General features: G+C 37.6%; 1 protein-coding gene across 2 annotated transcripts in view; it reads left to right on the plus strand.

Moving 5' to 3' along the window:
• mmp17a (matrix metallopeptidase 17a) overlaps window positions 1-24,543 on the plus strand; it is a 104,212-nt gene that overhangs the window by 66,204 nt on the left and 13,465 nt on the right. For both annotated transcript variants that reach the window (XM_008423921.3, XM_008423919.3), the window contains 5 exons: window positions 9,385-9,561; window positions 10,022-10,124; window positions 16,194-16,276; window positions 21,224-21,376; window positions 21,503-21,760. In XM_008423921.3, the coding sequence (XP_008422143.2) occupies window positions 9,385-9,561; window positions 10,022-10,124; window positions 16,194-16,276; window positions 21,224-21,376; window positions 21,503-21,760 (774 nt within the window). The remainder of the gene's footprint in view (window positions 1-9,384; window positions 9,562-10,021; window positions 10,125-16,193; window positions 16,277-21,223; window positions 21,377-21,502; window positions 21,761-24,543) is intronic.

Raw genomic sequence — 24,543 nt, forward strand, 5'->3', positions numbered from 1 at the left:
CATCCAGAAAATCCTAAAGAATATAGTGCAGCTTTTATGTTTGAAATCAAAACTCTGACTGCACCTGCAAGGCAAGCTGTGCTTTTGTCTTGTCTGGTCATGATCCAGATTTTATAATTAGCATTTCATTTGTTTGAAGTAACAGTATAACATTCGATGGCCTGTGTGTGGCAACTAAAGCGGCGCTGATTGTTATCACAAGCTTATTAGGAAACATAAAAGGTATCCTTTCATTTTCCACAGCTGCCAGAAACAAACAACTCACACGTACGCGCCTGCTGATAGCCATTAAATCTGTTTTTAGCAATCAGCATAAGTAATTGAATTTCACTGTCAGCTTTCATCGATTCCAATTTGTTTTGCCATGGGGTTCTGTTACATTTTGGTCTTTTACCCTAAAGTTTTGTGCAAGACAGAATGCAACTTACTTTGATGGAATTGTACATTTTACATAGATGGTGGTTTGTTTTTTTCTTGTACTATATCAGGAGCAATTTTTATCTGTGCTAGAATTTGAAGCAGCTTGGTGAGCAGTAAGGTCGTCTAGCAACTTTGCCAACTTATGGTCTTCAGAAGAAGGACACAGTAAAACAGGAAGTAGATTTCCCTCACTTTTTAACAGTTTCGTTCTCAATCCTTTAATTTTGTTGTTTTAAGAGAAGATAAGCAGTTCACACAATTCTGTGGCACTCATATTTGAACTATTCCATTATCTACTGTCTCAGTTCACATCCAATTTTTGTCCTCAGCCTGCATCAAGGGAAATGCTCAGTAAACTGCAAGACAGCACTTTCTAAATAATCATTACCACACCTGCTACAAAGATGTAATTCTTCATCCTCCTTCAGAAAATGGTCCTCCAAAGTGGTTAAGTGCTTTGAAAGGCTTATCATGAAGTATAAAGTAATTCTTGTACTTATTTTAGAGCCACATTGTACTAACATTTTCTCTGATGAGCTAGTCATCGACACACACACATTGATTTAAGTTTGTATCATCATTTCAGTGAGGAAACTAACCTGAAAACTTCCCTCTGCACCCGACAACTGGTCACGGAGACATTTTGCAGACTGCATGTGTAGATTTACTCAGCTTGGAGCTCTCCAAGAGTGCCCTCAGTGCCTTAATTTGATCTAAAGTCAATGTATGATGACTGTAGTCATTCAACTTACATATTGGGAAATGTGGTGGAGAAGCAAATTACAAAAGAGCTGAAACGACTACCTTATCCCACATAAAAAATAAAAACCTACATTTGCTGAATTTTTTAATTAATAAAATAAACATACGACCACCACATTTGCAATGCTGCTGTATGGTAAACATATGGTTTTTCTGTATAATAATGCCATATGCACCACCACTCAGGGTGTCCCTCTACGTGTTTCTATAGTTCCTGTAAATCCATTAGAGAAACGGAACAGATGAGCCCAAAAAGAGAGGTAGAGACATGAGAGTGGATGTCTTGCTTTTGAAGTGAATGTTAAATAATAAAGGGAGACATGCTTGTTGTGTCTGAGAGCTCAAAGTGTTAGGCTAAAAATACTTTTAATAAGATCCTTTGAAACATCACACATCATGTAAGCCACACTGTTTAGCAGAATGCTGCTGACCACAAAACAACCTCAGTGTAGGAACTGGATGTGTCTGCTCAATAACTGCACTGAACTCTGTTCTTTGGCAAAGAAAAATACAGTAAAACTTGTTTTAATTTTATTTTGTGACCAGATTTACTTTATGATTCTTAGAAAATAATAGGGGGAAAATAAAACAAACACATTATATGAGAATTGTGTAAATGCTATGATGCTGTGATGAAATTGACCCAATTCCTACTTTGAAGCACTGAAGTATGTTTACTTGTGTTTTGGGGATGTATGAGCTTCAAAGACCCAGGAAGTTTGGTCAGAACCAAAGGTATGATGAATGCAATGTCTGAATAAACACTGGAAGAAGAAAATGTGCACTCATCATTTTGGAGGCTTTGTAAATAATGACGTGGACGTTTCAGCGGGACAATGATTCAAAACACAAGTCCGGTTTAACCTGCTTCTGGCTGCAGCAAACATGTTGAAGTTCCTGGATGGCCATCTTCGTCTCCTGTCATTGATTTAAGAAATTTACTGGAATTAACAGAAACAGGAGGTGAGGTTTTTAGCCTAGAAGAATGTGGAGCTTTACAGTGCGAAAATACCAAGATGTGGAAACCAGAAAGGGTTTCAATTGGTCTTGATATTTAAAAATGGTCACTACATGGTAACAATGTATTAAGGTAGGAAGTTCCTGCTGTCATTAGGATTTAAAGGGGTAGACACAATTGCTTAAAAATAAATATATATCTTCACCTAGCCACTCACCAAGAGAGAGAGAACAATGTTTGCATAACAGTTTTGTTCAAATTCTCTGAAAAATGGCCCCACAAGTCTTAAAGTTTAATGTAAACTTAAGAGCAAAACTGTATACTTTTTACTATGTTTACTTTAAAGGTGTGATGATGCATTTTTACTATCACTATTACTTAAATTGTGGCCTGTAAAAATAAATGATGCATCTAACAATAAAGCTTCATTTAATATTTACTTTTTACACTCTTATCCATGGGTTTTAAATTTCTGTGACAAATTTGAGTACTTTATGCAAAAAATGATTATTCTAACTAAAATAATTGCAAAGTGTTTCACTAAAGATTTACATATTCAGCCACAAATTCATGAATTGCTTCCATAGATGGTTTGTGGTTCTTGGCAGGGCATTGGCAAGACTATCAGATAACCTCTGCAGAGTTTCTCTCTTGTTTACCTCCAGTGCATAATTCTTCCATCTCCCCCTCAGATAAGTGCCATGGATGCGCTGGTTTATCAACATGATTCATCAGTCCAAGCCACCCTCTTCCATCAGGCCATGGTCTCACTCTGATGCCTGCATTCCCATTACAGGCGTGAAAGCATCCTAACATCCGGACAAGCAATAACTACTTTGTGCTATGCATGAAAGTCGCTGCATGTCTTCCCATGTGTCTCTGCAATAACTAGTATTAGTTTTTAGCCATGCATCTCTCTTCAAATTGAACCGCACAGGTCAGGCTTTACTTCCTGTGTGGATCATTAAGTTCTTGTGTCCGTGACCTTAGCCGTAATAGCAGACTATCATGGCATCTGTTAGACATCTAGTTTATTGACCAACGCCGCATGTAAAAACCAGTGTAGGAAGCCGTATAAATACTGCAGTGATGTACAAAGTAGTGTGGAATTCTGACAATTTTATCTTTCACTTAAACTGTGGCTCTTATTGGGGTTATGGTTTCACAAGTTTTGCACCTGTAGACACAGAAATTTGCCTGGTTCTATTTGTAAAGATTTGTTTTATTTATTTCTTTTCAAAGGAAGAATTTACTTATAAGGTTCATGTAAATGTGCCAGATTTAGCTATAGAGAGAAATTTTCACCAGCAGTGTTTTGTTGGTAGCATTGAACAAGGATAAGTATTAAATACCATGGTTGTTAAATTATTAAATGCTGGAGAATCAATAAAGCAAACAAAAAATAAATAAAGCTACAAGCAGCGTTGGAGGCCCTCGCAGCTCAGCGCCGCTCTGGCCTCGTGGTGACTGCGGGAGCACCAGAAACGCCACCCACTTGCCATCGTCGACTGTCTCGCGCAGTTGGTTAAACAATGCTCTCCAATTTGTTGACCACTGATGATGCACAAAAAACTCCAGTGCAGATCAGTTGATGTATCACCTGTTGGAAAAATCTAGGGAGTGTAGTGGAGCATATTGGGTTAACAAAGGTCAATTATAATTATAAGTGGAGGTTATTCTACTTTGTGGGTGAAGTTTGGTGTGTTTTTAGATATAAGGTCTCCAAAAAGCTGCATACTTTGTCTGAAAAATAGTAATAAAAAAAATCCTAATGATTACAAGAGGCCTTCGCAGAGCTTCACTGCTCTGGCTTAGTAAAAATGTGTTCAAAATACTGAGAGACAGCCGAGATGACTCATTACCTCATCATTGGTATATCATAATATAAGATGTTTCTCCAGTTTTTTTATATTATCTATGTTTAAGCAGTTCTTGACTTAGATTTAACAACTAAAAGTTATTCTCAGCATTTTTACGACTACATTCTGGTGTATGTAAAACCTCTAACCTCACACAAATTTTTTGTTCTCTCGAGAGTCAGACCTAAAACCCAGAGTGAAAGTAAATATGATAATGATTCACTTGAAGCGCTATTGAGCATGTTTTACAATTTCTTCATTTGACTCAGTTATACTAGCACATTAGTACTTGCCCGCAGTTGGAAAGAAGCATTTGTACCTACAGGGTTTTATGAACGTGAGCAGAACAGAAAAGAGGAGAGGGAATCACATGTGTATTTTTGACCTGTGTCTGTTCATCTTTCCGAATCGTACAATTATCTCGAGCCGTATAGAGAACTAGGACAGAGAAAATATTTTCTGTCTCTGATCTGAAGTTTCTCACCAGGAGTGACAAGACAGCAGGCTGTGCTGTTCAAGAGAATAAAGCATGTCATTTGGCCTTGTTTGATTTTACTTCTTTCAAGGCCACGTTCCACTCTGTGACAGAAGGTGGAACATTGCTTTGTTAAAGCATATAAGACATTTTCATTCAGATGCTGTATGAGATATGGCTGAATGAAAGATGTCCCTGTGTTCTGGTTCTGGTTCAAAGGGAATTCAGAGGTCCTGTTTTCCTCTAAAAACATTGTATTGTTCAATACGATACAATTAATCAATTTCTTTACCAATCTGGCGACTTTAATAGGCAGTTGGTTGCTCTTTATTTTATTTCACGGTTTCAGATAAACAATGCATAAATGTGTGCTGCTTTTTTGAAAAAGCAGCACTTTTACACCAAATCCCAATAAAATTAGTCAAAATTTTTGGGTAAAAGTGACAGAATGGGCAAATGTTTATGTGATAAATAGGTTTCTAACATCTAACTCTTTGGCCTCACATGTAACTTTTTAACCCCCTATATTCACATTGTTTTCACTCAGTTTTCTGCTTGATCACTGCTCCTAATGGTTCCTTTTAAGCATATTTACAATTTCAGTATTTGTTTTGGGTAGCATTGAGTGCTAAATGTGTTGAAGGGGTACATTTGTACACATTTCACACACTCAGGAGGCCCTTAGCATCCCTGGCATTCCAGTAAAGCCATTTGTCTGTTTAGCAAATTTTAAACAATCAACTTTTTCTGTCAGCTGTGTGTTACATGCTTAAGTAGTAACTATAGTCAGAGCTGATTAAAATAATGAGAAGGAAGATGGAAACAAAACTAATGGATACACCACACTTTACAAACATAAACTTGGAGCAAAATGGAAAACTAGATGAAGTCAGGCTAGTTGGACTGTCTGCCAGCATAAAGGTGGACCAGTACTGACCTCAATGCAAGAGGAAAGTAACCTTCATGACAGCCAGGATGGAATGCTTATAAGACAAACTGAGATATTTTAGTTATTAATTGCTACGAGCTAAGATGAGACTGTCCCACATCTTTTCTTTTATCTGCCAAGCATTTATCCTGGTAATCAAGGAAATGATAGCTGATTTTAACTTACAGCCAAATCTCAGAGAGAAGTCATCCCAGAATGCAAATTTAGTAGCTCCAAATTGGCTTTTATGTTTAGTAGCAATGCCTGACTCGGTGCAATGGGGTACAGTGTGTTATTGGCTGATATCTGCAAATTTCTGCAAATATGCATCAGGAAATTGCAAAACGGCTTCCCAAAATGTAATTGATGCAATTTCGAACAACCGTCATGCATATATTTGTTGACTTCATGTTCTACTCAGTCCATAGCTTGATGACAGTTATGCAATTTCTAAGGTGCACCATAATTTACAAGTGAGAGTTTGAGACTCGACTTACAGTTTGGCTTCACATTTCAGAAGTCTGCCAGAGTTCATCAAACTTTGATTAATATTTCAAACTATTTATTTCTCTAGAGACTCTTTTTTTCATAAAGTTTTAATGATTCAAGTTTCTTTCAGCAAAGAAATGTCAATATTGGGATTTGAGTTGAACTGAAGATGGGAAGACAATAAAGGCTTTACTCTACTTTCCAATAATCTAGTACCTATGAGTTGTGCCATGCTTACTTTATGGATTAAACATGCAGCAATAAAAAAAATGTTTTCCTTGAAAATGAATCCCTTTTGTACAAAAACAGTCCTTTTTCTTCTCATTTAGTTCACTGATATGTAGTTACACTTTCATACATCCTGATCTTGGATTATAAATGATTAAATGGAAACAAATCAGCAGAAATAAACAGGTTTTTCAAATGAGGTTTGGGGTTTTTTTGGGCAAATTGCTGCCCAAAACAATATATAATTTTTTTTTTTAGCAAATTGATATAAAATCACTAGAGATGATTGATTGATTAGGAGCCTGGACTTCTTTTGGTTATCTCTATCTAGTTCAAAATGTAAAAAAGTTGGACTGAATAACGTTGAAGGGAATAGTTTCACACCAAAAAGATCCTTTAAAACACAGCTTGTCATTAAATTTCTGAAATAATTTTGTTTATGAAACACACAGAGGATATTCACTGCATTTGTAGCAGCAGAATCCCCTTCAAATAAGACAAGAATAAAATCCCAAATATCTCACTTTGTAGATTTTAAGAACCCTTCCCTGAGGAGCCACCTTTGACTTATCTCAGGTTCCATAAATATCATAATGTCTCTTAATATCAATCAATCAATTAATGCTTAACAGAATCCATCATTGTTTTTCAATTGTAGCTTTATCAGGATCAACTATTGATTTTTCTCAGATGTTCATAAATATATGAACCGCACACTGGAAAAAAAGTTTATTTTCATTCATTTTGTTATTAATGATAAAACATGATGTTTTGCTTGTATGCTTACTTTATGTCAAAATTAAACTATGGAATCTATAGTTTACATTTTTCATATAGGTATTTTGTCAGCAAAGTTGTTTTTTTAATCTTTTTTTCCCTTCTGTTTGTTCCATATAAACTCCAGTCATCTCCTTTACCAGCTCTTTCCTGCTCAGAGTCTTGGGGGGGGGGGGGGCCAGCAGGCAATGAGTAAACCAGTTATTGGTTCATCACGGAGCCAATGCATATGAAAAATGAATGTTCATGTTTTTGAAATGGACCTTTTTCTTCTATGATGCAACAGTGCTAAGAACTGTGGCAATGTTCAGCGCTGCTGTTCAAACTGGTTAAGTCTCGTTCATCCTCTAGAATTAAAATGACATATTTTCTTCTCAGGCCCTGCTCTCTCCCTCAGTCTCTACTTTATATCCACTTTTCCTGTCTTCTCCACATAGTACCGTGAATTAGACTTGACTTTTTAGCCTCTGGATGTCCCAAACGCTGCAAGCACAAGCATACCTCTTTTCTTGCCTTTTACTTTTGACGGAGCACGGCACTAAAATGCTCCTAAAGTAAAGCCAAAGAGAGTTTAACAGAATGTAGATTTGTTCTTAACCACCAAGGAGCTCTAAGCTAGCTTGCCTTGACACGCATGCTCTCACATGTTTGCAAATCTTTATCCCACCCATGGTTTTTTTGTCTTGCTTTGCAGAAGCAGACAACCCGTTTTTGGAAGCTTTCCATTTTTTTGACCCAACATCCATGGAAATGTGCTCTAATGGCCTGCAGCCTCTTTGGGTATCTTTCCACACATAGATTTTGATTGGCAGCCCAGGGGCTCAGGCAGTATTACCACAGTTATCTCACTGCAGCACATCCCAAACAGCACTCATAGCCACCAGAGCTGTCTGTCACGTCGGTTAGTTTGCAACCCACAGACATCTGAACACTGGGATGAAAATTCAAACCTACCCTGAGCCGTTACCACTAAAGAAAATATTAAGAGACATTATGATATTTATGGAACCTGAGATAAGTCAAAGGTGGCTCCTCTGGGAAGGGTTCTTAAAATCTACAAAGTGAGATGTTTGGGATTTTATTCTTGTCTTATTTGAAGGGGATTCTGCTGCTACAAATGCAGTGAAAATCCTCTGTGTGTTTCACAAACAAAATTATTTCAGAAATTTAATGACAAGCTGTGTTTTAAAGGATCTTCTTAGTGTGAAACTATTCACTTCAACGTTATTCAGTCCAACTTTTTTACATTTTGAACTAGAGATAGAGATAGAGATAGAGATAACCAAAAGAAGTCCAGACTCATTCAAGCAGATGAAAACTTTAGCATTGTTCTGGGCTAGCAGTGGCTGTGATATTCTAAGGCTGCGTTCACACTGCAGCCTAAAGTAACTCAATTATGTTTTTTTTTTTTTTTTTGACGTAATGCGACCTGTATCTGATCTTTTCATGACAGTCTGAACAGCACAGGTCGGATTCTTTTTCGAATGTGACCCATATCCGACGCGTATCCGATTCAAATGCGACCTAACGTCCAGGTCGCATTCATCCGAACTGAACGTCACTGATTCTCAACAAATCTCACTATTCTGCGTCCTGATGCGCGCAAGCGGGAAGAAAAACAATAACCATGACGGAGTATAATGAGGATTAAGTTGTTAATATGCTTCTCCGGCCGGACAACAACTTCAAATATGTAAGCTAAGCTCCACTGTTAGCCTCCATGTTTACTTCCGCAAACACTTCTTCTTTTGATGGCGGTTAGCAGAACACAGAGAACGCTGACGCTATTGCGCCCTCTACTGCGCATGTGGGACACATTCAGGTCGTTTGCGTGTACACACTGCAGAACGTATACAGGTATATGCTTATGGTATATGTTTATGTCGCATATGTTTGGCAGTGTGAACAGCCAAAAAATCCGGCCTGACAAAAAATCGGAATTGTGTCACTTAAGGCTGCAGTGTGAACACAGCCTAATAGTGCTCAGAAATCCTAACTTAATTTCAGAGTGGCTGACATGCTTCGAGGCTAACATTTGTTTCAAGGTTTGTAATCCTTAGAAAAGTCTTTAGTCACTTTATGAGTTAAAATGGACAGATTTAGAGCAGTTTCTATTTCCTTAAACTCAAAACATGTACAACCACAGCTACATGTTTTCTTGCATTTCCCATATTAAGAAGGGGTTTGTACAAATATCCCTGTTTTACATGAAACAAGATTTTATGGATTATAAATTAAAAGGTGAATCACACTCTGGTCAATTTAAAACTATTGCATGAATTAAGAAAAATAAACAGACATTTTAGATATAAATTGTGGCGATAACTTTTCTAACTAAATTCATATTGTTTTCATACTGTTAGATTATGCTTCTCCAAATCAGAAAGTAGTTAATTTTGTGTATCCATCCAGGGGTGCTGATGCTTTTAAAACGCACGGCATTTATCAAATAATAATCATTCTCATTGCCTCCATGTGTTTCTTTCAGACTCCCATGGGATGGATCTGTTTGCAGTCGCAGTTCATGAGTTTGGTCATGCCATCGGCCTGGTCCACACCTCAGCTATGGAATCCATCATGAGGCCGTACTACCAAGGTCCTGTGGGAGACCCGCTGAAATACGACCTGCCCTATGAGGATAAAGTCCGTGTCTGGCAGCTCTACGGTAAAAAGACACCTCCATTCTCTCTGTGTGTGTGGGTGTGTGTGAAAGGACACTATTGACTCCAGTGGGTGAGGTTATTGATTAATGAGAACATGGATGGAGTTAATTGGAACTCTTTATGGTATATGACCTTATCATACAATTCCCTGCTATGGAGAGGCCTGCAATAGAGAGAATAATGATCATGAAGGGCTGCATGAAAGGTGGGAAAGACCGTTAAAGGACAAGGCTGCAAGAATGGATGGTTTCTTTTAAATGAGGGAAATTAAAGATAAACACAAGCATAAAGACAAGAACGACAAACATTGTTGCCTCAGATTGATTGCAAAAGATAGAAAAACAAAAACAAAATATCTGTCTTATTGTTGCCATTTTATTTATATGCGACGAATCGACCAGACTTTTCTTTGTTTTAACAGCTGTTTTCTCTCTCTCTGGAATAATCGTCTGAAACATGCAGGTGTCAGAGACTCTGTGTCTCACACGAATCAGCCAGGCAGCCCGTCTCAAACCCCTGAGCCTCCCGTCCTCCTCGACCTTCCTGAAAACAGATCCACGCTCCTGTAAGTAAGAGAAACACCTAAGAAACATTGAATGATCTACGCAAATGTCTTCAGCTTTCATATGTTCCTATTATTCCCAACTTAAACTAATTTGATGAATCGGTATTGGGGAATGTGTTACAAGAGGTTCAGTTGAGTTTAGGTTCAGCCAAACATCCAAGTTAAAATACATGCTCATACTGGAATTGATTTTATTGTGATTGCATGTGATATAAACATCAGGAATGAAAAACATGAAAATAAGAACATTACAAATGAAAAAACAAATCTGAAAAGTGTGGTGGGTAGCATGGTGACCCAGTTGGTAGCAGTAAGAAGGTCCTGGGTTTCCATTTTTCATGGTTCAGTTTGGCTTTCTTTTTGCTTCTTTTTTACTCTCTTTTATAAGGGTGTGAGAGAAATAAACTGGTATTTTTTATTTTTTTATTTTTTTTGTAAAATTAGTTGAACCCTTCAAATTCACATCAATGTCCACTACAGTTCCAATAAGATGCACTGAAGTTTTTGGTTATGAAAAAGATGAAAAGGTATTGCAAAAATACTTTTGTCTGACACTGTATGAAATGACAATAGGGAACTCCTCCTCTAATAATATGCAAGGAGTTTAAAGATTGACTGAATCATGTCATTAAAATTGTCAGATTCAGAGATTACTCATCTCTTGAGCTGAAGGAAATATTAGCATGCTCAAGGCAATGTACTTCCACATACATATACATGGCGTATCACTGCTAATTTCACTTTTCAAATTTTGTGACCGTTTGGGCATTAACTCATCATTTAACTTCTGGAACGATATATAGTCTCAGCTGAAGTGCACTCGACGTCGAATGCACCAACTGTACCCACTGTAATAATGAGTCAGAGCTGAGTCTTGAGAAGAGGGAACATTCCAGTAAAAATGGTCGGAAATGGCCCAATGAAGCATAAAATGATTGGTGAATATGTATTAAAGGAGATTAAACTAAAAGAACAGGACCGATTCCATTATAGTCACTTTTTGTATGTAGTTTAGTAGAGAATTTTTGACTTAAGCTTGAAGATTGGGCGCATTTAGAGTCATTAGCGATCATCATACATCATCGGACTGGAGGTGTTGTCTGAACAGAAGCGCAGTAGACAGGAGGGATATGAAGCATTTAAAAGTCTTTAACTCTGACATTTTTTTACATTATGCAAGAGTGCACTGTAAATGTATTAATAACTCAAATTCTTCCACAACCTCACTATATTATTATTTTTTATTTAATGTGAAAGACAAACATAAAGTTGTGCATAATTGTGAAGTGAAATAAGAATCACTTTTGGGTTTAAAGTTTTAAAAAGTGTTCTGTCCTTTTTACTTGATCACCCCTAAATAAAATCCAGTGATACCAAAAGTCAATTAAATTATTAAATAGAGCCCAACTGTGTATAATTTAAATACAGCTATTCTGATTCAGATGCTTACAGAAAGTTGGTGAACAAAGAATATCAGGACCACAGCAGAGCAGATAAAGTTCTGGAGACGTTTGAAGAATGTCAGATTATAAAACAATGTCGCAAGGTTTCAATATCTCACCGGCAATCATTCAGACTGCCATTTAAAAGATGACGAGACACAAAGCCATACCTCTCTGGTAGTGGCAGCATCATGCTGCTAGGAGTTGCTTTTCAGCAGAAAAGGGATGCAGAGATGGGTGAAGCTAAAACGGGCAAGAGTTACATTTACTTAGTTACATTTATTAGAGTAACATTTAATACTCCTTGGAGTATTTTTTACTGCGCCATACTTTTTACTTTTGCTTGAGTAATATTATTATGAAGTATTGGCACTCTTACTTGAGTACAATCTCTAGCTATCTTCTATAGTATAGCACCAGACATAAATACACACTTACAGTTTATGTTTGAGTGAGACTTATTATCTCTATCTGTTGAGTCTGCTGTACCATTTGAAGGTCAATTGAATATATAGAAAACGATATATAGTCTCAGCTGAAGTGCACTCGACGTCGAATGCACCAACTGTACCCACTGTAAGCACTGGTTTCAAAAGTTTAATGGGGCGAGTAATTTGAAATTGGAAATGTGTTTCTTCTGCCTTGATGATATTTTATTGTGTATTTTTTCTTTAAAGCGATGCTACAATCACACTGTTATTCAGTCCTTCAATAGGCATTTTAAGTACTTTTTTTTTTCTCGTGAGTCAGTTTTCCGGATGACAACTTTTCAAGTTTTAGAAAAGTTGATGAGATTACATCAAAGCGTGTGGCCGTAACCTGACAAAAGGTGTACTGAACAGAACCTCAGCACACTCGTCACTAGATTCATTGTCCTTCAGTTTTAGCTGTTGCCTGTTTTAAGAAGCAGAACGTGTCTCACGTTTTATCTCGGTGGAGGCTGTTTCCCTACTAAGAAAATGCAGAGCCCTGTGTTTATGCATCACCGTAAGACGACTATATGCTGCATGCAGACTTCCAATTTGGTAGCAGTGTGTTTGACCATATAAATTAAGCTGCGTACTTAACCACCTTTAGTAGCAGAAAGCTCACATAGATGTGAGTGTTTGGGGGGGAAAAAATAATTCTTCTGAAATAATTCACATGCAAATTCTATTAAATGCATGTTTATATTCCTGTCACTGAATATTAGCATTGCCCTCCTCGAAATAACCTTGTTTATTGTTGTTGACATGAAACACATTTATAATTCGAGTAAACAATGCATTAACCTTCAATTTTTCATACTGCTAAGCAAAAAAAGCAATGCTTAAATATTCTTAGCGGCATATCCAATGTTTACTCTTTAGATAAGAAGAATCAGGAACAGCAATGGTTATGAATCTTAATAGATTTTACTATATATTATTAAATGTGGAGAGGAAAACCCATCGGTATGCACTAAGATTGGGATCATTATGTAAGATGGACGATGAAAGAAACAGTAATTCCCAAAGTTTGTCAAGACAAGCTGGTTTTAGTAACTAGTTCTAAGTCACTGTAATAGATTTAGGATTATATTCATCAGTGGTAAATGTGGTAATATAGAAACAGCAAAATGTTGGGTTTGTATTTAAGACCAAACAAGATCTTTTACACCTTAAATAAGTTTTGAACTCTAAAACAGCTATAAAAGAACCAAATATGTTGAATCCTGCTTCAAGTCCAGCTGAACATCTGTGAGGAGAATTGAAACCTACACCTGTGAGAAAGAAGCCAATAAATTTTAGATGGCTGCTGCAGTTTGTTCAAAGAGACGGTCAAAGCTACGAACTGAGAAATCTCATAAAGGGTTTAAAAGGCATTAGCAGAGACTCCCTTTATGTGTGCAACAAAATGATGGCTTTGGACGAGCTCCAGCAGTCTGTCTTTTATTTGTTTTATTCTGACTCTCCTTCATGCATTTTCATTTTTCTCCTCTACTCTGTCTTCATTTTCCTCTTTCTTTTTTCTGTTCTAACCCATTTTCCTTTTCCTTCGATCTTAGATCCTCCCTCTCTCTCCCCTCCCTGAACCTTTTCATGTTCTGCCTTCTTCCTTTTGTCTGTCATAATCTCTTCCTCTCCATCACAGTCATTCCCTTTCTCTTTCCATCAACATCTGTATTCTTCTCTTTCATATTCTTTCTCCTTCCTCCTCTCCTCTTCTCCTTTCCCCACTCTTCTTTTCCTATATTCTTTCTTAATTTTGTCTTTCCTTTCTACCTTCTTTGACTATTTCCTTTATTCTTCCCTCAACTCCTCCCTTATTTCTGACCTTCTTTAATTCTTTTCCTCCTTTCTGCCTTCTTTATTTCATTCCTTTGTTTTTTTTTCCATCCTTCATTCCTTCCTCTTTTCCCTCTTTCCTTCCTGGCTTCCTTCCTTCCTCGCCTCCTTAAGCTGAAGAAAAAGTATACACAAATTTAAAAAACTTTGAACACAACCCTGTTTGTTCAACGTTTCCTTCCTCTTTTCCTTTTTCATAAGCCACATTCATTTTGTTCTTATTTAAAACTATAATATCAGTGTCTCCTCTCCTCTGCAAGCCCAAGAGTTAATTATTTATCCGGTCTATTACTGTAGTTTTTGTTAATTAATGAGCCTTCAGAGGGTAAGTTCTTTGTCGTTTTGTGATCCATTATAATTTTGTATTATAAAGATGTGTATTTAAACATGCTTGCAGTGCAGATACAGCCTTGGTTCCTCGGAGAATATTCAGACTGTGATAGAGTATCTAACACATTCATGCTAAAAAAAATAAAATAAAAATTAAATTCTGGTGATAATACAAAGACTATCAGACTCACAGAGAAACAGCTGAGGTACTGATGGCTTTATCATTAGCAGACCGATGCCTCAGTGCTCCGAATCGCTTACTAATAGAACAACATGTTGCAGCTACTACCTAATGTTTAGCCCATTCGTCTGATAGAAACACATCCAGTGCAGTTTTACCTTTTTTTAGCCTATGTATTCAAATGACATTTAACTGATTTAGTAAAATAACTTTAGGTCTTCTAACCCCTGTCACACAGTCACACACTTGTTTTTCTTTTGTTTGAAGATACACAGCTTTCAGTAGATAATGTTCTATTCCTGCACTCTTGATACTGAAAATGTGTAATTTAACCTCCAGTCAAGCCAGACAGCCACAGATTCCTTTGGACATGATTTAAAATAACAATGTGGAATGAGCATCTCAACTCAGACATGCAAAACATATATATACTGTAAATATGCACCACAGTTTATGTAAGTTCAACACCAATGTTGCAGCAGCGACCCGATAATTACAATGTGCAGCTTTATGCAAACACCCTGTTGACATCGTTTGAAGTGGCAGGTCCACCAGGGGAGGTCATGTGATTTTCTTATTAATTCAGCTACAATTAATACAGCTTTCAGATCAGGGAGCTTTCTCGGTGTGAAAAGATTATTGAATTTTGAGCCCTAGATGATCAAATGATCATTAAGTATAGTAGACAAAAATGATACGGGTTACACCTCTGCCAAAATAAATACCAACATTCTTATGTAGTAGCACATTATATTTTTTATGCCTTTCATCCTATTACACAGACTGGATGTAACGGAGGCATAATAACACACATTCATGACAGAATTCTGATCATGTTTATCATTATTAAGAAAATACACGAAATTTGTAAGTGTAAGCTCATGGAAAAGGCATTTTAATATGTGACAACATACATTGCAAGACAGGTACAGTGATGATGATTTTATGCTAAGCGAGCATAGAGATATGTAAAGTTGCTGATGGGACATGCATACAAAATTATATAAGATAATCATGTATAAATTAAAAAACAACTTGGAAGAGTTTAAAGCTCCATGTTCAAGAGCAACGTCTTAACAAGCAAAGTAGCCTCAGCCAACCATAAAAATGATGGTTATATAAAAATGACAATGTAGTGGAAATAAGAAATGTCCTCTCACCTTTTCTTCACCCAACAACAAGATCGTCTGTGTTTTTTCAGGGTTTGTTTTGTTTTGTTGTTGCTGTTCTGTAATTGCTATTGTCAAGTGGTGGTTTACAGCCTCACTGTTTTCCCAGTCTGTGTCCCCATTTCATACCAACACATTGCCATTTCATACCAACCTGCTTCCATTTCATACCTTGGTTCTCGTTTATATCTGCTTGGTTCTTGTGCTCAATATTTTAAGGAATTGTGACAATAAATGATCATAAAACCCTCAGATCTCAAATAAAATTTGAAACATTTGCAGGTTATTGAAGGTTTTCAGTTGCACCTTATTGTGGCTCTGATCCTTATTTGGACTGGATCAACTTGAGAAAATATGGCAGGTTATGACATCCGTTTTAAACTAAAGAAACTGATAGAGATCCCTCCTGGTGTATGTTTATCAGATTTTCATAACTAGGTTTCATTTTAAAAAAAAGGCTTTAAGTAGATTAAAGAAAATGACTTTGAATCATCTCCTGTCAAACTGGGTATGAACCGTCCCATGGGGGCAAATTATTTGTGGCCGGCATGGCAGAAAACTCTGTTTTCATTCCTTGCGCTCTTCAAATACTGTTTTGTTCTTTCAACTTCTTACTCTTAAAATTGCTCTGTCTTTGTCAGACTGGCGCAAGATGCTCCGGACAGGTGCACCAGTCACTTTGATGCTGTAGCCCAAATCCGAGGAGAGGCTTTCTTCTTTAAAGGTAATTAAAATGGGGGTAGGTTGTGTTTTTCTTTAATATTATTATGATCTATTTTTTTTATATAAATATAGCAGATGGAACATACAGTATTTATCTGGTGCAAAATGATATAAAATCATTTAATTTACAGATGAGTAGGTACAGTGTGGTAAGTAATATCAGGTGAAGATGATCAACCAACCCATTTATTGTCCTTATAATGTAGCTCCTATATGCCGTATTTAATAGATGTTGAAGTATAATATCCAGAAAAGGTTTGTGCTGGGATGTCAACTGGAAGAAAAGTGGATTAAGCTTCTGTTATTGCACATAAAAGAAGAATCATGTGATATATACAAGTCATATAAGAGAAATGGAAAATGATAAAAAGGATGACACCTGAGGAGCACAGTGTACCTTTGCTTTATTTTTCATGCTTTACCATTCTAAATATTTTTGTTGTTGCAGTGTAATAAGGGAGATGCATGCATACGAGTGCATGTTTGCTCCAGATTCTTCTTAAGATAACGACAAGACAGAAAAAGAATATCAAAGGTCCAAAAACTAAATCCTGCGAGACACCCGGAGATGGATTATAATATGATTGGCCTATCAGGGAGTGTAATGAAAGTTTCTGTTTGCTTAAGCTAGAGTCGAGACACAGGAAACTCAAACTTCCATCCATCCATTTTCTGCCGCTTATCTGGGGTCGGGTGGCGGGGGCAGCAGCTTCAGAAGGGAGGCCCAGACTTCCCTCTCCCCAGCCACTTCTTCCAGCTCCTCTGGGGGAATCCCAAGGCGTTCCCAGGCCAGCAGAGAGACGTAATCCCTCCAGCGTGTCCTGGGTCTTCCCCAAGGCCTCCTCCCGGTGGGACGTGCCTGGAACACCTCACCAGGGAGGCGTCCAGGAGGCATCCTTACCAGATGCCCGAGCCACCTCAACTGGCTCCTCTTAACGTGGGGGAGCAGCGGCTCTACTCTGAGTCCCTCCCGGATGACCGAGCTTCTCACCCTATCTCTAAGGGAGAGCCCAGCCACCCCGCGGAGGAAACCCATTTCGGCCGCTTGTGTCCGTGATCTCGTTCTTTCGGTCATGACCCAAAGCTCATGACCATAGATGAGGGTGGGAAAGTAGATCGACCGATAAATCGAGAGCTTCGCTTTTTGACTCAGCTCTCTCTTCACCACGACGGACCGGTACAGCGTCCGCTTCACGGCAGACGCTGCCCCAATCCGCCTGTCGATCTCCTGCTCCCTTCTTCCCTCATTCGTGAACAAGATCCCCAGATACTTAAACTTCTCCACTGTGGAGTGAAACTCAAACCTGCTTCCTATAAATTATTTTTCATCCAAAGTGGAGACTATGAACTTTTAATTGTCACTGGTAGTTAGAACAGTATACACAAACAAGAAACCGATGCAGACGGCAGCAGGTGACGGTTTCTGGATCGGAGGGGCAACAAGAGAAGGTGTAAAAAGCAAGAATTTATTTCCAAAGACTGGAACAAGGCTAACAGAGACGCTGAGTCACTGTGCTGGCACGACGTGGTAGAAAGAGACCCACAAGACCAGGGCTGATTGGATCGGACTTGCAGGTGAAGCCAATCACTCACACACCAGGATGGTGTCTGAAAATTAAGCAGAAGGGGGAAAAGAGAGAGGGAGAGCAATTTCCCCAGCCATGGGAGCAAGAAACTGGCAGGCATGACTGTAGACCCTTTGCAGCAAATGCCTTCTGGCACAAAGTACTGGGGTTACAGCAATAAAAATCACTAAGGAGAGGGTTGGGTGATCTTTTGGGATGAGACCATCGCTCTTCTGGGCTATAACTCTTCCAATTCACCAAAAATTCAAAGCTGTGCTCAGAAGCTCCGCTGTCTGCCTTTGACATTGGGGGATGAGAGAGAGAGAGAGGACACTGGAGACGGAATGAGACCAATCTGAATTGAGACTCATTAAAGGAGGAATGATTGCAAAGAAAAAAGGCAACTTACGGCGGAAGGCTCATCTCTAATTAGTAGAAGAGAAATGGAAAAGTAGAATGTGCTAATTTTTGTATTTAACTTTAAGAAGTATTTTGATGTCATTCAGCCTTTTAATAGGAAACTGATTAAGTTTCTTGTAAAAAAAATTAATTTCATACCCGTTGAACTCTTCCACATTTTATGTGATGTCGCCATGAACATTGATATATTTTAAGATTTCATATAATAGACCAACACACAACAGATTTGCCCAAAGTTTAAGTAAAATTATGTTTTACTCATAAAAATTGTGTAAGAGTGACATACCTCTGTATCCCACTCCTTTCTTTCTAAATAAAATGCAGCACAAACCAGTTTTGAAGAGTCACCTAGTTAGTATATAGTGTGTGTACACTGTCTAATATATTCTCAATGTACAAAACAAGTTGTGGAAAAGTATAAAAGCAGGGTTAGGTTATCAAGCTTCTCGCAGAGCACATTCAGTTCGTCATTTTGAAAATGGAAAGAGAATCCCATCACTGCAAATCTACAAAGACATGACCATCTACCTGAACTGACGGGCTGGGCAGGGAGGGCATTAATCAGAGAAGTAGCCAAGAGACCAAGGGTAACTCTTGAAGAGCTGTAGAGATTCACAGTTCAGCCGTGAGAATATTAGTCTTACACTGCATAAATCTGACCTTTATGGAAGAATGCCAATGAGGAAATCACTGTTCAAAGAAGGTCATAAGAAGAATTTGCATTTTGCCACAAGTCATCTTCAGAGGGAAGAAAGTGCTTTTGCTATTTGCAACATATGTTTTTCTATAAATTATCAACAAATTTGTGTTGGTCTGTCACAAAAAAATCTCAGTGCAGTGCAAAAATGCAAATAGAAATGTGTTGGTTTTCTTTGTCCAGAGCATTGTGTGGATGTTCTGTGCTGCACAGAGCTCCTTGAACATGACTCTGTAACATCCTGCAGGGCAGGATTGGTCCTACTCTTTAGTTTGACTCTGAGGATATGATCATACAAACCCATGAGGAGGTACAAAAATACCTAAATACTCTGATCTTTGTGAGACAGGAACCACTGTTTTTACTAAGAGGTCATCAGTTTCTTTAGCTCGTGAAACATTATAGTCAGAACTTCACAATTTACCCCATCAGTGTGGTATTAATAAAGAAAAAGGTGACACGTTAAAGGCACTATTTGCTTTGTATTTGTATATTAGCAACAAGCATAACACTTGCCAAAATACAGTTGAGTATGTGTTGTCTGATTATTCAGCCTTACACCATGTTAAAACCTTACATCTCAGTTTGAAAATGTCAATAATTACAACAGTCAATTTTTACACACAAGCTGATAAAGTTATGGTCTTTGTACATCTTTCATTTTCATGCAGCTGTTTGATATCTTAAACTGAATCTTTAATCCTTAAATTCACAAATCTTTAATTCTGTACTTTATTTGACTTATTCGGTGGCCATCCTGTCCAGTCACCATTCAGTACTGAAAGATACAACATTTGGTTATGTGCTTTGTCAACCTGACTGAATTAATTTGATCTTATTTAGACTGTTTCCCTGCAGAGGTCTTGACTCTACTTTAGCATAAAGTTTAGTTTGATAAAAGAAGGGGAAGGGGGGATATTTGAAGGGGGCAGTTGTGTTTGCATTTCCTTTGTTTCCTCCTATACCTTGAGTTTTTATTTATACCATTCGTCTTGATTACATAGCACCACAAACTGAGCCAGGAGAATGTTTTCTGAATTGCAGCTCTTTATAAACCGCTCTCGGATGTTGTGATTGGTCTATTTTCCATCAAGATGAAAGAAGGCAACATCCATCTGCTGTGAGAGATCTGTCCAGTGTCACAATTTCGAAAAAAAATCTGTGCTTGTCTGCTTGGCTTGAAGATGTTTGAAAAGGTTAAAGGTGTGCCTCCTCGGGCTTTTGTTGGGTTGTACCAGAAGGAAACAAATAGTGGCAGTGTGGAGGAATAAAAAAAAAGAATGGAAAAGATGAAAAGAAAAACACTAGATCTGACATGATGGAGTGAACAAAGTGCCCCCCAGGGAAATTGATGGGTGTTTCTCCCAGGTATTGGCTAATGCACCATTAGGGTGTTGTAAATAAAAATAACCAAGAAGCAGAAGCAAAAGGGAAGCAGGGCCTGAGTCAAGTAAAATACTTTCATGACAAACTAGGAAGAGCTCTGGAATTCCAAGAACAATGTTAGAATGGGACAAAAAAGGATTCAACTCCACAAGCCCAAATGACAACAACTGAAAACAGGATGGCAAAAACTGTCCAACAGGAGAAACAGAGATTGAGTAAGGAAATTCTGGATTAGCAGCAGTTGTGCTAATAGCAAAGAGGGAGTTTCTGAATGGTCAAAATCTCTCCATTTGATGCATTTCCTCATAAATTCAGCTAATAATTATTTTCATCATAAAGTATGGAGGAAAAAACTTAGACGGTGACATGATAGCGGCAGTAATACATCTTGCCATGACACACCAGAAAACTAATTGTATCCAAATACACATGCTATGTACGAAGTGGGCGTACATTGAATGTTGTCACACTTAATTCAAATAAGTGACAGGACCTTTGCTCCTTCGTTTCTTGACATTTAAATCTAGTAAAATTCCCTGTTTAGGCACAGAAGTGGTAAAATAATCAGTGAAACAGCAGCTTCAATCAGACTCCAAGCCTCACCAGCCTTGAACAAGTTATGAACAAATTCTGCCAACTAAAAAAGGTTATTACATTAAACAATATTTTCTGCTAAAGTATAAACTTAATCTTTCCAGATAATTGTTAAGTTCTTTAAGTTGTTTTTATCCATTGTGAATTGTATTTGTTGCTGGAACACCTTACTTTTTTTTTTTTTTGATGAAAGCAGCCGAAAGAAGTAAAGTGCAGCCAACACTCCATTTGGCAACATTTCACCAAAATCAACTTGCTCTAAGAAAGTCTCTTCTGGTTCCTGTAGGGAAGTACTTTTGGAGGCTAACAAGGGAAAAGCACCTCGTGTCTCTCCGTCCTGCTCACATTCATCGCTTCTGGAGGGGGCTTCCTCCCAATTTGGATAGCGTGGACGCCGTCTACGAGAGGCCAGGGGACCACAAAATAGTATTCTTCAAAGGTGAGTATTTACTCCTGATTCAGAGTTGCTTTTGTTTTGATTTGCCTGTCTGTACAAGAACAAAACAACATTTGTATAGCTTTGTGAATTCTTTCTTTTATTGTAATGTTTGTGCTGAATCATCAGGTCAACAGTATTGGGTATTCAAAGACAATAACGTTGAGGAGGGTTACCCACGTCCAATTAGTGACTTTGGCCTTCCTGTGGAAGCAGTGGATGCAGCGTTTGTTTGGTTACACAACGACAAAACCTACTTCTTCAAAGATAACTACTACTGGCGCTATGACGACCACCTGCGACACATGGACCTTGGTTTCCCCAAAGACAGCACGCTTTGGAAGGGGCTGCCGCTCCAGCTGGACGATGCTATGAGGTGGTCTGATGGTGAGAAGCCACAAACATCCACACTTCATTATTTTATACTTTTATATTAGCTAAAAGATGGTAACCTATAATATTCTGCATGCTATGCAAACTTGTTCAGTGAATTAGAATATTATTGAAAGGTATTTTCAGATTGATGTTTTCAAGCTTTTATTTATGTTAATTATGGTGATTTTTTGTTGTTGTTGTTGTTTACAGCTAATGATAAAACCATTGAAGGTTAGAATAATACACCAGATGGATGCAAAGGCCATCTTTAATTTATGGGTTTAATGAAAAGTATGTTTTATACCTGAGGTTATTTTCAAAATCTGACAAACGAGCCTCATCTGAACGCTCTTATGATTTACAGAAATTACAATAACAAAGACATACAACCTAGTAACAATAAGAACCTGCATCCACGATTTTCTGACCTGTGCTCCACCTTTTCAATTGAAATTAAATTAAATTGCAATTTGAGCCTGATTTATATGAACATACAGAAAAGAACTGAATAACATCCTTCATTGCTGATACTTTACTTTGTTTTTATTATAAAATGTAAGACGTGTTTTTTTAACTTTCATTTCTGAAAAGGTTATTTTAGCTGCTGGTGTGGGTGCCAATCATTTTTCAATTTCAACAGGAATCCAACCATTTTGCCATATATTTATTACTTTTTGATAGTACCGGACCAATTTAGTCTCTGAATGTTTTTATTTTTCCATATTTTACAAACTGAGTGTTGGTAACTGGGATGTTTGTCCCTCATGAGCACATGTTGTTTCCCATTACTTAATGCCCTACGACTAAAGCCTTCTACTATAATTAACTTTTGGAAAATGTTTGTTGGAAAAAGGTTCATTTGCTGTTTCACATGATTGAACTATATATTTTTTGACTTTGTTTTTATTCCCATAATATGAGGAGTATTTTTAAGATTTACCAAGTTATGGTAGAGTTTAAATATTTGTTTTTCATTTTGCGATATTTGCGTTTCCCAATCCAATACTATGACATAGAATTTGTCCACTTAAAGATTTATTCAGGTTTTTGTCATATTTACATGTTTTGGATCGTCAAACACTTGTTAATATTAGACCAGTGGTTCTTAACCTTTTTTGAGGTACCGAACCCACCAGATTCATATCCGCATTCACTGAACCCTTCTGTAGCGATAAATAAAATAATTTTTTTTCCCAAATTCAAGACATTTGACCCAACTAGACAATAGTTGGGTCACTTTAAGAAGATCACTAAGTCTTCTTTAAAGGTAGAGTCTCTGAGAACAGTTCTTCAAAATATAGTCGGTGTTTTCAGCACAGTTGAGCTGACTGTCCAGGAACGACCCAAGGAATTTAAAATTTGCCACAGTTTCAACAGGTTGGCCATCAAGAGAAACTGGAACCACTTTAAGGTCTTGTTTAGATCATTTAATTAGCTCTACATTCTTAAGATAATGAAAAATGTATAATAAGTAATAAAGACTTTGCAGTATTCTGATTTAGTAATGTAATTATATTAGTTGTGTTACCACCCCCACACCACTAGAGGCAGTACCAACCCCGAAAAGATGCGACTAAGGAGCAGATTTAGAAGTATACCGAAAGCTATAGAATTTGGTAAAAACTGTGAGCTTTGCTGAAGTAATTAAAGACACAACTTCAAATCCATGCTGAGAGTGGAGCTTCTTCAATCAGTGCTCCTCCGCAGCTCTGATTGGCTAAGCAATGTAACATGATCCTCTGCAGCAAGTGATGGCAAAGCGGGGCGTCATCACGACTTTACACAAGTGTGTCTTTACCTCCACGGCAGAGGCTCCGCCAAACCCCTGAGACCGACTCATTGAACTCCTGGGGTTCGATCGAACCCAGGTTAAGAGCCACTTTATTAGACAAAGATAACCTAAGTAAATATAAAATATAGCTTATATTAAGGAAAAAAAGATTCAAACAAGCCTGGTCCAATGGTTCTTTGTTTCTTAGTTTTACAGGACTGTCAGTAATTATGACTGAATATCGCTTGTGAAATTATAAAAAAAAAAAATGTGGGCAATCAGAGTTAATTCATAATTTAACAATGGGTGCAATTATATTTCACGCAGAGCCAGGTTAAGTTGGACAGCCTTTTTCCCCCCTAAAAATTGAAGTCATCATTTAAAAGCTACTCTTTTTATTTAATTTGATCATCTTTGTCTCATATGTGTGACAAACAAAACAGAATCCGTAAATGCAAATACTAAAAATGCTTTTTCAAAGCACAGAAGGACCTAATGAGTTTTAAATATCGGGTCGCGACAAGTAAAAGATGTTGAACTTGCTTTCTAACATGATAGAAATCTTAATACTCTGCTCACTCTTTAGTTGGGAAAGCTTTGCAGGAAGTCTTATTGAAATTCAAATTTCCATTCGGAACTCTGTTTAAATAGCTCAATGTGGCTCACAAAGAACCCCGTAAAAAACTATGGATTAAATAAAAGAAAGCTTAATGAGGAGTCAGAAACAACATATTTTATTACAAAACAGGTTATTAAATGTGGTAGAGATTTTGGTTCCAGTTTCCTGGCAGATCAGTTATTTAACAATACATCCAGACCCCGCTGATTCCTTAATATTTTTAGAGTTTTTGAAAGCCAGGTGGTCAATTTCTATTCCCAGCATTGTTCCGTATTATTTTATTTATGAGTGCATTCTTGCACAAACAGCAGTTATTGTACACGCTCTTGGAAAAGAAGATGTGGCCAAGTGCTCCACAGCAGAAGCTATAAAGCACGCTGCGGTCTTGGAAAATAAAATATCTGG

This window comes from Poecilia reticulata, chromosome 12, assembly GCF_904066995.2.
Source record: "Poecilia reticulata chromosome 12, P_reticulata-male-v2, whole genome shotgun sequence".
In the NCBI taxonomy this organism is placed as follows: Eukaryota; Metazoa; Chordata; class Actinopteri; order Cyprinodontiformes; family Poeciliidae; genus Poecilia; species Poecilia reticulata.